Genomic DNA, 15,896 nt, shown 5'->3' on the forward strand with positions numbered 1-15,896 from the left:
CAGACCCTCACCCTCATTGGCTCTGTGCCTTTGTGCCTGTTGTCTGGTGGTGGCTTGTGCCACTTTTTAGGTAGGAGGAGGTATCATGGACCACTTCCTCATGCTTGCTGTTGTATTGTGGCACTTGTGATAAGGCGTCTGCCAAAAGGTTTTTCCCCCTGGGATGTACTTTAAAGTGAAAGTGAATCGGTTGAAGTACTGCGCCCACCGAACCTGCTTAGGTAAAAGTTTCTGTGGGGTCCTAAGCACCACCAGGTTTTTGTGGTAGGTACTTTAAAAGGGACTTGACTTTCCTCAAGGAATGTTGCCATGTAAGCAGGGCCCAGCGGACTGCATATGCTTCCTTCTCCCATACTGCCCACCTTCTCTCGGTCTCTGTTACCTTTTGGGAGGTCTAAGCACATGCCGGCAGTTTCCCCTCGGCGATTTCTGGGAGAAGGACTGTGTCACTGGCATTCACTTAAATGATGAAGGGATGTTCGGGGTCTGGGTGTTTAAGAATTGGTTCTTTAGAGAAGAGCCTCTTGAATGTTTCTCACCGCATTAATCAGTTGCATAAATACAGCAGGGGCCCCTTGGAGACCGAACACCATCACTTTAAATTGGAAAGTCCCTAAGGGGCTTTGAATGCTGAATTGAATGCTGTTTTCCACTTGTCCCCCTCCTTAATCCTCACCCAGTAATATGCTTCTCACAGGTCTAGTTTGGTGAAGACTTTTCCTTTTGCAAGGTGGGCTAGAAAGTCTTTCATGAAGGGGAGCAAGTACATATTTTCTACACAGACATTTATTCCTCTAAAATCTATGCATAGCCTCACAGTGCCATCTTTTTTTCTCTTTGAACTGCACTGGTGCAACCACCCTTGATTTTGCTGGTTGTATGAATCCCCTAGCCAAGTCTTTATTGATGTACTCCCTTAGTTCCTTCATTTTCTTAGGGGTCATGGAGTACAGCTTCAGCTTGGGTAGTTTCGCCCCTGGCACAATCTCTACTGCACAGTAGTGGAGCAATGGGGTTGGGCAGTATATTGCATTCCACCTCACTGAAAACTTCCGCTAGGTCCCGGTATTTCTTGGGGATCTGGGAGTTGTTCTGACCCAGCTTTGGCTCTCTCACTTCCCTTAGTGTCCTTCAGCAATTGGACAGCTCCTCCTTTGGCAGGGTTTGGGGGGGGCGGAGGGCCTATTCCTAGTCTTAGCTTTCTGTCTTCCCCTTCCCACCAGATGGTGGGGGCCCAGGATCACATTTTTGGCGCCACTACAAAGCGGATGATCTCCCAGTGCCTGCCCATCTCTAGCCTCACTGGTTCTGTGAGGAGAGTGACGAGCTCCTCCTATCAACAATCCATCGACTTGCTCAAACCTTATGGGCCGGGTCAGGGGTTTTGGCCTGATTCCTAACTTCAGGACAGTTTCCAGGCTAATCAGGCAGTAAGTGCAGCCTGAGTCTATTATGGCTTCCACATATCTGCCAGCTCTATTCACCTGTAGGTTGGATTTCCCCTGATGCCCAGTATAGCTGATTTTGACCATCAATCTGAATCCCATGTTATTAATTGCGCCAAAACTGTTCCTAGACCAATTTTACTAGTACCTAGCTTTCTACCTATCTGAGTCCCTTCAAAAGGTATTCTATATATGGATACTGTGCAGTTGCCTGTGACAAGAGTTATCAGACTTTCAGTGATGGTTGCAGCGCTCTTGTGCTATGTAATCATGATTGACTTTGCTTGTGGGAGGTTAGCAAGAAAGGTTGCTAAGGTACTAGTTAGTTGCTTAAATTCCCATGGCTTTTCCCCCCAAAAGGCTTGGTTACAGTGCCCACAAGAACACACATACCCTGCTTGCAGTGAACAGCTTTGCACTCCTGGTAGCAGCCATTCCCAGCATTGTTGCACTCATGCTGCATCAGCCACCCATGCATCCTTGCACACCTAGAAGTAGCCCCCCACAGCATCACTACACTCATGCCACATCTCAACAGCCATGTGTGCAGCCTCACATCCTTGGCTGCAGACATCCCAGCCCTACTACATTTGCACTGTGCCAGCCATGCATGCACCCCTTATGCATCCCCCTCATCAAGTAGCAGCCAATTACCTTACACTGAGTTGCTTGGTTTTTTAATATTAGGTTTAAAAATATAAAGATTAAAAAACTACCGGTAATAAAAGAAAGAAAAATACAAGAAAAAGAAAAAAGTGCAGAAAAAAGTGGAGAAAGGAAGAAAAATTGTAAAAGAATATTTTATATACAGATATGACTTCCCCCTGAAAGACAAGTACAATTTCAGTAACTTATCACCTTTTCTAACATTTCAATCTAATATCTCATCTAGCAAATAATATAGCCTCATCATTTAATCTTAATCAGCAAAAGTCCATTAAGAGACACCAGAAATAACAATATATATTTAACTTTAAACAAGTGAATCTATTTAATATTCCTTTCATTTACTTTATACAATAACATCATTTTCTCTAAAAATACAAAAACCCCACTTCCTATGTTTTATCTCATATCTATAAACAAATATTTAAAGTCTCATCATTCAAAGTTAATCAAAGAAAGTTCCATTAAGACGTACCAAAAATAAATTAATCCCATCAAATAATATCCCACAAATTAATTTTCTATAATATTCTCTTCACCTTCTCTCAGAAATTAATGAGGACAAGAGTGGAAAATTGGAAATCAGGGAAGAATAGGATTAATGAAGATCAATCAAATAAATAAGGCAAATCTTAAATAATAAGATGGGGGGAACTGGAGTTCACAAACTTTTTAAAAATATAGGGAAGAAAAGGATAAATAAAACTAACATAATAGTAAGCAAGTAAAATAAAAAACAAGGTATAAAAACAAGCACAAAAAGGCAGAAAAAACGATAGAAAAAAAAAGATACAAAACTTTTTACCCTTAAAAGAATCAGCAAAAAGAAACAAACTCATGGAACAAGTGACTGATACTATTGTGGTATGCAATGTATGTTCCATGTATGTGTTTATGTGCAAAGAACACCCAAATTACACGTATTAAATGTAAGCTATGTGAACTACTAGAGGAAAAAGTAAGGAATCTAGAGGCAGCTCTAGCCAAACTCCAACCTACACAAGAAAGCTATGCCCAAATTGAACCAAATAATGAACAAATAACTCCCAGAGGATTTGACCCTGCTGTTAGACCCTTGGAGGAAGACAGATGGAGGTATGTCACACATAAAAGGAAACACAATAATCAAAGAAAGAAGCAGCATATATCTAACAAACCACTGCTGCCCAATCTAACCCAATCAGAAGCAGCCCCATTAAAACTGAGCAACCAATTTCTCCCCTCAGTTGAAAATACTCAGTCCCACAAATTAATGTTAATGGATTAACAGCTGTGTACTATAAATATTTACAATTGGAGATGGTTTTACCTCTTAAAGAATTATTCAATAGAACTCAGCTGGGTGAAGGGGTACCACCTTCATGGAAAACAGCTTTTATTTCGTTAATTCCAAAAGAAGATCAAGATTTGACACAACCCAAAAATTATAGACCTATATCCTTATTGAATACAGATTATAAAATATTTGCTAAGATATTGGCAAATAGGTTAATGCTAGTAATGCAGAAGACGATTCATGCTGACCAAACTGGTTTTATACAAGGTAGACAAATGAAAAATAATGTAAGACAAATTGTTGACATATTGGAACATTTGGAAAGGAATAACCAAATCCCTGCGGTGCTTATATTTCTGGATGCGGAAAAAGCTTTTGATCGATTAGATTGGCAATTTTTATTGAGAGTGGTCAATAGGATGCAATTTGGGAATTGCTTTATGCAGTCCATAAAAGCAATATATCAGGAACAGACAGCTCAGATAATTATTAATGGCAGTTTGACAGAAACTTTTAAAATTGAAAAAGGCACGAGGCAGGGATGTCCCTTATCGCCATTATTATTTATATTAACTTTGGAGTTGCTGTTAAATAAAATACGTAATGCAGATGGGATAAAGGGAATCAAAGTTAGAGATTATGAATATAAGATACGGGCATTTGCAGATGATTTGGTTATGACCTTAACTCATCCAGTGGAATCAGCAAAGGTTTTGATTGATATAATAAAACAGTATGGTCAAGTATCTGGGTTTAAGATAAACATTGGAAAAACAAAGATGATAGTTAAAAATATGACAGCTAATCAAAAAGAGGAGTTACAAAGGGTAACGGGATGTGAAATAGTTAAAAAAGTCAAGTATTTAGGAGTTTATATTGCATCTTCTAATGGTAAATTGTATAAGTATAATTATGAATTGATATGGCATAAAATACAAGTTGAAATGGATAATTGGAAAAAACTACAATTGTCCTTGTTGGGTAGAATAGCAGTTATAAAAATGAATGTGTTGCCTAGGTTTTTGTTCCTCTTTCAAATGATACCAATACTAAAAAAGGATGCCAACCTGGAAGAGTGGCAGAAAGGTATTAATAAGTTCGTATGGCAAGGTAAGAAACCAAGGATAAAATTGAAAATAATGCAGGACATACGAGAAAGAGGAGGACTGAAAATGCCAAATTTAAAATTGTACTATGAAGCAGCTGTTTTATCAGCAATTAGTGATTGGATTAATTTAACAAATGGAAGGATATTGAATATTGAAGGGTATGATCTGGTCTATGGTTGGCATGCTTATTTAGTGTATGAAAAAAGGGTGGACAGAGCATTTAAGAGTCATATACTGAGAAATGCTTTATCTGGAAGAAATATCAATATAAGTTAAATGAAAAAATACCTATATGGACAGCACCCAGGCACGCAATAGAGAATACGAGTATAGAATGTAGACAGGATGTAATTACGTATAAAGATATTCTCATTATGGAGGGAGGTATATTAAAATTAAAATCTGTGAATGTGTTGAAAGAGGAGAAAATAATTCAAACATGGTTTCAATATGTACAATTACAAGCCAGATGGAGAAAAGACCAGAAAACTGGTGTTATACAAAGTGATGAAAATTTAATTAAACAAATTAGAGATCAAAGCCCAATGCATATAAAAAGATTGTATAATATACTGATAGAGATGGACTCGGAAACAGAGCTAGTTAAGGACTGTATGATAAAATGGGCGCAGAATTTTGAACAGCCAATAATGATGGAAACGTGGGAGAAAATATGGGTAACAAATGTGAAATTTACCAAAGCGCAAAATTTAAGGGAGAACTTTTATAAAATGTTTTATAGATGGCATCTAGATCCAAAAAAGTTATCTCGTATGTATCCGAATGTACAACCAAAATGTTGGAGATGTAATTGTGAGGATGCTACTTATTTTCACATTTGGTGGACATGTAAAAAGGTTAAAGCGTTTTGGATTAAAATCTGGTGGATTTTACAAAATATTCTTAAAAAGAGGTTGAAATTTACACCACAGCTGTTTCTTTTGGGTATAGTTACGGATTGTACAGTTATAGAGACTAAATTGATTTTGAATTTAATAACTGCAGCAAGACTGTTGGTGGCACAATATTGGAAGAAGCAAGATTTACCTACAATCCAAGAGTGGACAATGAAAGTTATAAATCTAGCGGAAATGGCAAAAATCTCGGCGTACCTGAAGGATCATTCAAATGAAAGATATTTAAGAGACTGGAGAAGGTGGATAGATTATATTCAAAATAAATATCGGAATAAGAAATTGCAGATAGGTTATGAATGATTATATAGATATTTAGTGTGTCTTTAAGTAATAAAGCTAGGCGGGTAATTAGGGAATTGAAGAAACAAGAGATGTGAAATGTCATAATTGTTTAGATTAGGATTGATTATGATTGTTGAAGTTTATACCCTGTAATTTGTTCTGGGAACGGGAGGGGGGGAGGGGGGAGGTTGAGGTAGGGAAGGGGGGGGGAAATATGTAAACTTTTTGTAAAACTTTTCAATAAAAAAAAACAACAACTGAGCAACCAATTTCTCCCCTCAGTTGAAAATACTCAGTCCCACAAACTCCCCCTCAAAGAAAACATGCAAACACTTAGAAAAGAGACATCATCTAATATCCCTTAAAAAGTCATATCAACAAACTCACCAGGGATAAACGGAAAAGCACCCCCGACTGCATCCCCTAAAAAAGGAAGGCGATAGTTGATGATAGGAGATTCTATTCTCAAAGGAACAGAACCAGCTATCTGCAGACCGGACATACAATCTAGGAAGGTATGTTGTCTCCCTGGAGCAAAAATCAAGGATGTGGCTGAGAACCTAACCAAAATAATTAGGTTCCCAGATTACTACCCTTTTCTACTACTACATGTAGGGACGAATGACACAAAAAAGGACTTGAAAACAATATTGAGTGATTACAAGCAGCTAGGCATGAAAGTTAAGGACTTAGGTGCACAAGTAGTTTTTTCATCTATACTGCCAACAAAAGGACAACATCCGGTAAGAGAATAAAGAATTCTAGAAGTGAACCACTGGTTAAAGGGTTGGTGTCGCCAAAAAAAATTTGGATTCCTGGACCATGGTCTGTACTATCTCCATTATGGTTTTTTGGCAAGGGATGGGCTGCACCTCACAAAGACTGGGAAGAATGTTTTCAGAAAGTGACTGGCTCAACTTAACAGGAGGGCTTTAAACTAAAATTGAGGGGGGAGGGTGACCAATGTTTAGGATCTCCAGGACCTAATTCCAAGCAAAAAACCCTAGAAAGCAAGACAAATAATGAAGTGAGGAGGGATGGGAAGGAAGACAAACTCAAACACTGAATAGGAGACATAGGAAGCATATACACAGAGTCAGACATAAAGATCTCAAGTGCCTACATATAAATGCACAAAGTCTGGGGAACAAACAGGGTGAACTTGAAGTATTAATACATGAAGGTAGATATGATTAGCTGGAATAACGGAAACTTGGTGGGATGTAACCCATGACTGGCACATACTGATATAAGGATACAAACTGTTCAAAAAAACCAGATTCCATAAAAGAGGAGGTGGAGTTGCACTGTATGTAAAGGACCACTACATTGTTACAGAAATACACAAAACCAAAGATGAAAACCTCCTAGAATGCATATGGGTCAATATAAAAGAAAAAAAGAATGACATTGCCATAGGTGTATACTACAGGCCAACCAACCAAGCAGAAAAAATAGATGTACTTTTTGCTAACTAATTAACAAATAAATGTAGGAAACACACTACAATAGTAATGGGGGACTTCAATAACCCTGACATCAACTGGAAGACTAATTCTGCACCTAGTGAGAAATTGGATAGGTTCCTGATCAACCCAGCTGAAAACTTTGTTGTCCAAAAGGTAGAGGAGGAAACTAGAGGGACAGTCATACTGGACTTAATTCTCAAAAACAGAGAAGAACTGAAACTGCAAGACCCTTGGGTGAGAGTGACCATGTCATACCTGCTTCCCCATTGCCTTTGATTGTTGGAAACTAGCAGGAAGTTTTGAGAAGATCATTGCTTAATGATCTCTGATCCTTGCTTAATGAAGGGAATGGGGACTGCCAGGATGGTTAAGCAATTTTCTAACATCACACTATTTGATCATACCACTTGGTGATAGAAATTCTAGACCCAATTACTGTTAAAACTCAAGGACTACCTATATTGCAACTCTTTACAATGGTAAATGATTTGATGGGCTTCCCCAGGAGTAAAACTATTTATTTTATTAGGATTAGGCAAGAAACATACAATATAACATAGAATACACACACACACGAAACATCTATAATAAAACAACGGTAGAACTTTCCAGCTTTATAAAATAAAATAAAATATTGAATTTCACCAATTTATGTATTTCTGCAGAAATTTGTAAGATTATACATTACACAAAGCAAAGATGTGAAATACATCAATTCCTTAAGTTTATGATATATCAACAGGTGTCAATTGTTGTATTCTGTAGAATGAGTTTTGTTGATTTCATTGTGTGAAAATTGTGTGAAAATGAATTACAAAAATGTAATTGATCTTTTTTACTTTAATAGATAAATTTAAGTATTGTGTAAAATAAAGTGATATGTCTTAGAATGATATGTAGCTTGCCCATATTAGAACTATTTCAATATGGGCTTGATAAGTATTTTATTTATATATTTCAGTTTGGTAGGCTGGAGGACTCTATATTTTTATCCTGTTTTATATTAAAATTATTTGTAATGTGCATATCATTATAGGCATTTGTCTGTCCTTTTATATGTTATGATTACTTTACCAATAGGCTGATCCACACGAAAACCATTTTGTGAATTCCCATATCCATGAACTTTATGAATTGCATCCATAAGATTCACGTAAGATTCTATAACTACCCTCATACATAAAAAGTTTGGAAATAATTTAGAAATAAAACATAAATTTCTATAAATTACAGTTGTTTTTAATTGTGTTTCTCTGGGATTTGAAGTACAGTATTAAGCTAACAAAAATTGACAAACGTGTTTATCAGATCTGTAAGCATCAGATTTGGGACTGATTTTATTATATCAGTGCCTTAAAATCTGAAATATATATCTCATTTTTCATGCAAATTATCAACAATTATCAAAACTCACCAGATATTGTATTACTTATTTTGACAAAGATCTTCTCAAAATCTGCGAAGTCACTCCAGGAGGATTGGAACATATGCATGAAACGATTGATATAGAGATTTTCCATTCTAAAATCCCAAAAACAGCATACCACATGGTTATAGTTATAACATGACTTTCTTTCATGTCTCACACAATTTTTAATTGTTTAAAATATTATTTTGCATTTGTAATTCTTGGAAATCAGAATCTGGTTACAAATCAGAATGTACAGTACAACTGTTTTTATACCACACTCAGATGTACAAAAATCCTTGCATATCGTTCTATCCTGCTGCTAGTCATGGTTGATAATTGAAGGAATGCTATATGATTCTAAAGATAATTCCTATCTTTTTCTGGAATTCAGTGTTTTACAACTTTTATGTTCTAGGCCGACTCCTAGATAAAATATAATCTTCTGATACTCAATTTACTAACTATTCTAGTAGTAGAGATATAAAGCAAAATGTGTTCCTACCCATTTTGGAAGGAAAGCCTCTTTTCCAAAAGGTACATGAAACTTTTTGCAAGCAAAGGTATTTTATATTACAACTTCTATAGTTTCCACAAATGTTACCAGCAAAAAAGAGGTTAAATGAATCCTCTCCAATTTGTAGCATCTAGCATGAGTGCCCCATCCTATCTGAAATGTTATAGAGATTATCCTCAGGGGTGTGATTTTTACTTGAAAATTTCATCTAATTTTGCCCTAGTCAATTGTTAGAATGTAAAAGCTTCAAAATCTAAATAAACCAGGCAACCTTTGGCTCTTCTAAAGTTTCTATTTAACCTAAAATTTTCATGCTGATGTTAGAGAAACATTTGTGATTTCCAGTGTAAGTCAACAGGAATCATGAATTTTACTTCAGCTCTGGAACTTCAGAACGGTGCAATGACTCAGTGGTTAAGACACTGGGTTTGTTGGCTGGAAAGCCAACAGCCAGGGTTTGAAATCAGAGTGTTGTGTGACAGGGTAAGCTCCAGTCTTCACCTAGATCCTGTCCACTTAGCAGTTCAAAAACATGCAAATGTGAGTAGATATATAGGTACAAACTTTGATAGGGAGGAAACAGCACTCTGTGATGCCATGCCGGCCACATGATCACGGAAATATCTTTGGACAGCAATGTCTCAATGACCCTTGAAACTGAGATAAGGTTATGACTAGCGGAGTAAAATCCACAGGGTCTCCTTTCCTTTTCTGGAACTAAACCAAACAAGCAGCCTTAGATTTAAATCAAGGATAGGAGCCACCTAGACTTGGGTATAAAATGGGCAGCTATATTAATGTTTTAAATTAATTAAGTAAAAAGATACTCCCCCAACAAGAATTGTATTCCATTTTGGTACAATCTCAGGGGCAGCAATATGTTGGGTAGAGCTGAAGCAAAAAATAAATAAGGTCAGAAGCAAAAGTATCATAGAATCATAGGACTGGAAACAAACTTAGAGGTCTTCTAGTCCAACTTTTGCCCAAGGAAGGAGTCCCTATACCAGTGATGGTGACCCTTTTTGGCGTTGCATGCCAAAAGTCCGAGCACTCGAGGGCGTGCCAGCACCCATAATGCAATGGGCGCCCCCATTTGTGCATGCGCACATGACCCCATGCTCCTAATGCGCATGCACCTCACACTGCACATGCGCATATGCAACCCCCACTGTGCATGTGTGCACCCGCCACACATGCGCCCCCACTTTTTCCAAGAGGGCCGGCGCACCACTTACCGGAGGACGACCAGTTACCCTGGCGAGACAGCTGTTCCCAAGCCGGCAGCAGCGCTCTCGGCCCTGCCTGCGAACTCGCCAGCGCAGCAGAATGAGGAGCCAAGCCCGTCTCCGCCGGCGCACTTTCAAAATAGCCACCCGGCGCTTCCCTTGGGCGCTCAGGGCCGGCAAGAAGAAGGGGGGGAGAGGCAGGTGTGCCGGCGGAGACGGGCTTGGCTCCTCATTCTGCTGCGATCCCAAATCCTTGCTTGGGGTCCTCCCTGCTGGGTGCTGGGCTTCCTGGGAAGCCCCCTGCGCCTTTGCTGCCTCGGAAAGAGGAAAGAGAAAATGAGTCTGCGGAGGAGGAGGAGAAGGACAGGCGGCTCTGGAATGTGCATTTCCAGGGAAGAAAGGATTTTCAGGTGGCAGCGCAGGCTGGGACCAGCCACTGCCTGAAATGCAATGCACTTATCCCGTGGCTTGCATAAACCATTCCCGCCCCTTTCAAAATAGCCACCTGGCACTTCCCTTGGGCGCTCAGGGCTGGCAAGAAGAATTGGGGAGAGAGGCAGGTACCCTGGCGGAGACGGGCTTGGCTCCTCGTTCTGCTACGACCCCAAGCCCTTGCTTGGGCTCCTCCGCGCTGCCGCCTGAAAATTCTGTATCAGAACAATTGTTTAGTTTATTAGCTTCTCCAGATTTTTTCATTCAATCTCAGGCTGCTGAAACCTCCCCAAAGGTTCCTCTGAGTGGCCCTCACCAACTCCCCCGCGCTCCCTCTGCCCCACGCCAGCGAGGCCAGGAGCCGCTGTTGCTCGGGGCCCGAGCCCCCCAACCAACAGCCAGAGCCGGGCTGCCTCTCCCTGCATGTTGCTGTGGGTTTCCCCATGGAGAGGGCTGACTCCCTCAGTCGGAGGCCAAGAGCGGGTCCTCCAAGCAGAGAGCAGGTGCCGGGCCGGCCGGAGACTCCCCCCTTCACTCTCTGCTCGCCGGGCCGGGCAGCGGTCCAGCCGGGGCCGCCTCGGGAAAGAGCGCAGCATGGCCGGGGTCCTGACACTCCCTTGCTGGGTCCCTCAGAATGCAGCGCGGAGGAAACCCAGGATCTGCTGGCAGTGCGGATGATTCCCACTTGTGGCGATTGTAGGCGCCGAGCCCGATGGCGGGAGGGGGCAGCCAGGGGGAAGGGAGCCGAATGGGGTGGGGGGGGTGAGACGGCCGGCACAGCCACAACTCCAGCTCCTTCAGTCGCGGGTTGCAGGCGCCCTTTGGAACAGGGGTCCCCAACCTTGGCAACCTTAAGATTTGTGGACTTTGAGAACTCCCAGAGTTCTCAAAGTTGCCAAGGTTGAAGAGCCCAGCCCTGCCTTGGAAAGGCCCGTCGTAAGGCAGGCAGGAGGGTTTGACTCTTACGAGCCTCCGCTGCTGCAAGGCGCATTTACAGCCCGGGGGCGGAGCTGCAGTCCTGCTTGCACCATTCATTGCAAGCCTCAGCCGCCCACCAACCGGAGAAGGCAGGCGGGCCTGGCTGGCACCAACCGCGGCCTCCTCGCGTGTTTCCCCGTACCCTCTTTTGACTGGGGGAGCAGCATGGGCAAAAGGCTGCTGGTCCATCAGTGGTCCGGACTGCCTGGGACCGTGCAAGTAGCTCGCGCGGGCAGGGAGGGAGGGAATCCCTGGCTTACCTTGCTCTGCTCCTTTAGGAAGTGACCGCCAGGATTCCCTCTTTTGGCACGCGCACCAATTGCTGGTCTTTGTGTGCGCGCCAGAAATCAGACCAGCTGGCCAGTGCACATGCACAATCTGGAAACAGGAAGATCATTTTCCTGAAGTGCACATGTGCAATGGGCGGCTGCTCTTCCAATTTCCAGCATGCCTATGCACATGAAAACCAGATGACCGCCGTAGTGGAACCCAGAACAACAACGGGTGATGGCTCCGTGTGCCCGGAGAAATGGCTCTGCGTGCCACTTCTGGCACATCTGCCATAGGTTCGCCAACACGGCCCTATACTATCCTGGACAATGGTTGTCCAATCTTTTCTTGAAAACCTCCAGCGTTGGAGGACTCAGAACTCCAAGAGGCAAGTGATTTCACTGATTTATTGTTCTCACTGTCAGAAAATTCCTTCTTAGTTCCAGGTTGGATCTCTGTCTGATGAGTTTTCACCCATTGCTTCTTGTCCTTCCCTCAGTTGTATGATTTACCCACTAGATACCTTATCTTTGTTGCTCTTCTCTGCACTTTTTCTAGGGCTTCAGCATCTTTTTTGTATTGTGATGGGTGCAATATTCCTAGTGTGATCTTACTATCTTGAGATCTTGATATTGTCTGTTGATGCAGACTGCATAATTTCCTTGTTTCCTGCCTTTTTGCTCTGTGTGCTCTGTATGCGCTCTGTGATTTGCCTGATGATATTCCTGCTGTGTTGATTTATCTGACTATGTTCCTGTTTGCCTCTTTTATTTACTGTAAATATATTTATTTATATAAACCACAAGTTCTTGACAGTGTCTCTGATTCTAGTTGGATACAATTCAACTAGAATAGCTGTGCAATTCCCTGACATTACCATTCTGTTGTTTCAATTTCTAAGGGAGGAACCCTGCCCTCCAGGATTAGTTCCTTACAGAACTAGCCTCAGGGCAAACTCCTCCAATTTTGCAACATTCTCACAATACTGTAGAGTTTTTTTAAAAGGAGGCTCCATTTTTTAAGGAGGTCCCAAAACTGCACAAACAATTGGAGCCTCCTTAGAAAATGGAGCCTCCTTAAACATTGGAGGCTCCTTTAAAAAAAACAAAAAACTTTACAGGATCTGAGAATAGAACCTGTTGCAAAATCAGAGGAGTTTGTCATGAGGAGCTCTGTGAGGAACTGATCCTACAGGGCTGGGTGCCCTCTCAGAAACTGAAACAACAGAAAGTAAAGAGAGGGCTTAGAGGAGACCTGATAGCCGTTTTCCAAACCTGAAGGACTATTACAGGAAAGGGGGGGGGGATTTACTGTCTATAGTATTTGAGGGCACAATAAGAAGCTATGGGTGAAATCTCGTCAGAAAGAGATCCAACCTGGAAATAAGGAGGAGTTTCCTGACAGTGAGAACGATTAATCAATGGGACAGCCTCCCAAAGTTGTGGGTGTTCCATAGTTGGATGTTTTCAAGAAAAAATAGAATCATTTGTCCTGGATGGTATAAGAACCCTGCCTTGGGCAGGGGGTTGGACTAGAGGATCTCTGAGGTCCCTTCCAGCCCTATGATTCTATGATTCAGAACCAAACTATGGTCTGTAGGAAGTTAGCATCCACCCCTCTCCTAGAAGAATGAAATATTTTAGGAAATATTAAAAAGGCAGAATATTATATTTCCCTGGATGAGAAATGGAGAAACATGTTTTAAAGACAAAGCAGCTCCCTGCAGCTTCCTGCCTCCCCCCACCTTTGTCAATGGGCCATCATCTGCAACACAATAGGACCCATCTAGCAACAGAAACTCACTAGCAATAGAAACTCACCACATGGCAAGGCTCAAGCAAGCTTGAGAGACAATCTACAAAGTTAGCTAAGACCCCTGCCCCCTGGAAGTTTGACAACCAATCAGGAAACATTTCTTATACAGGAACAGGAAACACTATACCCAACAGAGGGTATAAACTCAGGCACTAAGCATCTTGACCCTTTCGGTTCTTCACCCAACATCTTCAAGCATGTGATTGCCTTTTCTGTTCAGTAACTCAAGCCATGTGATTCCTATCCACCATTAAACCATCTTTCCAAGCAGTCTCCATGTTTCCAGTGTCTTTTTCCCCACTTGTAACTGAACCCAGAAGGATATTTCTTCCAACAGGTCTCAACCTAATATGAGTCATTACTATACTCACGCTTTGGTGTAATTCAAGATAAAATCGACACCCTTTTCACTGTCAAATTGGATGTTGCGAGGCAATTCCTTATGAGATTTGGCATCTATGTTCAAAGGAAAACCTGGATGCCATTCTGCCCATCTAGTTAAAAATAAGAATTATTTAATAGAACTCTTTGAGTGATTTTCAGGACTAAAACAATAAAATATCTAAAAATATTAATATATTTCAGATCAAGCAAACAGTTATCAGTTCTTTGTTTATATACTGTAAATTGTTTTAAAATCCAACTTGGAGAACTCTGGGGAGGAAAAATTTGGAAATGACTGGCAACTGAGATGGATATAGATAACTATAGAAGGATGGCTATCCAATTTCTTGGAATGCATGTTGGAATGTATTTTGTATTGCAACAACTACAGAAGTGAGGGGTCCTTGGTGCTCTCTGAGCTTTCTTTTTTTTATTTGCAGATGTTTCATTATCCTAACTAGGTAACATCATCAGTGCAAGTAAGGAGTGTTGTTTGCTGTCATTTTATATTCTGTGACTTGCCTATCTATGTGGGTGGAGGTGGTCTTGGAAATTCTTTGGTTGGGTGGTTTTCTAATTAGTTCTGGACTAATTATCTGGATCTTCTGCTCCTTGAACTCCTTGCTTGGCTCTTGTTTTGCCAAATACACTTGGGATTTCTTGCTGTGCAGCTTGGGTCAGTGGTGAAATGTAAAATTTGTTACTACCGGTTCTGTGGGCGTGGCTTCGTGGGGGTGGGTAATATGACTGGGTGGGGGTGGCCAACTTTTTTTTTTTTTACTTTTAAAAGCATTTTTTCTACAACCTTAAGAGGTTGCAGAAAAAAATGCTTTTAAAAGCCTCTGACAATCCCAGCTGAGCCGCGCAATCATCAGAGGCTTTTTTTTTTAACTTTTAAAAGCATTTTTTCGGCCGAAAAGGTTGTAGAAAAAATGCTTTTAAAAGTAAAAAAAAAAAAGCCTCTGATGATCGCGTGGCTCAGCTGGGCATGGGAGGGGGAGGCTACCGGTTCTCCAAACCACCACCTGCCATCGCTACTGGACCGGGTGATCCGGTCCGAACCAGGAGCATTTCATCCCTGGCCTGGGTGCAGACAGCACTGGGCTGGAGTAATTGCAGCCAGAGGCTGTTTGAGGGTTTGTTCTCACTCTGTTTTGAAGTTTGCCAATAATGTATTTGGGGAGATTTGGAGCAATAAAGGGGCTGTTTGAACTGCCAGCTGTTTGTGTTATCTCTGTGCCATGCCCTGTGTCATCACAGTAGCTTTCCCTTATATAGTCTAGAGTTTAAGATCCTTCATACTTTCAACCATGGAAGCATTGATTCACCCAAATGTTATTAATATGGAAAATATTGTTAGATATAAAGATATTTTGAATGAAAAGGGCGTACTCAAAACTAAACAAGAAATGAGTGAGCAAGGGATCAATATATCAAACAAAGAACATCTTGAGGAGGAGGAGGGGAGAAACCAACTGAGGCGGTGAAAGGAATGTGTGGGAGAAAGAGCAGATAACCAGCAGTTCGCACATTTCAAGACCTAAAACGTCTTCTTGCCAACAAACATTGGAAAGAAAGCAGATTAGATAAATGCAACTTTGGGAAAAGAACGCCGACGGCACAACGAATACTAGCTACATCAAGGTAACTCCGTTTGCATCCCTGGGGATACTTTTTTACCTCAGAGACTGTATATTTATCA

The 15,896-nt window shown here is 41.1% G+C and overlaps 1 protein-coding gene across 5 annotated transcripts in view; it reads right to left on the reverse strand.

The window, feature by feature from the left end:
* ALOX5 (arachidonate 5-lipoxygenase) overlaps positions 1-15,896 on the reverse strand; it is a 207,141-nt gene that overhangs the window by 125,713 nt on the left and 65,532 nt on the right. For 4 of the 5 annotated variants that reach the window (XM_034409895.3, XM_034409894.3, XM_060690182.2 and 1 more), the window contains 2 exons: positions 14,182-14,304; positions 8,579-8,685 (listed from right to left, as the gene is read on the reverse strand). In XM_034409895.3, coding sequence (XP_034265786.1) covers positions 8,579-8,685; positions 14,182-14,304 — 230 coding nt within the window. The remainder of the gene's footprint in view (positions 1-8,578; positions 8,686-14,181; positions 14,305-15,896) is intronic. The other variant, XM_034409897.2, reaches the window with a different exon arrangement.

This window comes from Pantherophis guttatus, chromosome 3, assembly GCF_059756535.1.
Source record: "Pantherophis guttatus breed Tessera chromosome 3, ASM5975653v1, whole genome shotgun sequence".
In the NCBI taxonomy this organism is placed as follows: domain Eukaryota; kingdom Metazoa; phylum Chordata; class Lepidosauria; order Squamata; family Colubridae; genus Pantherophis; species Pantherophis guttatus.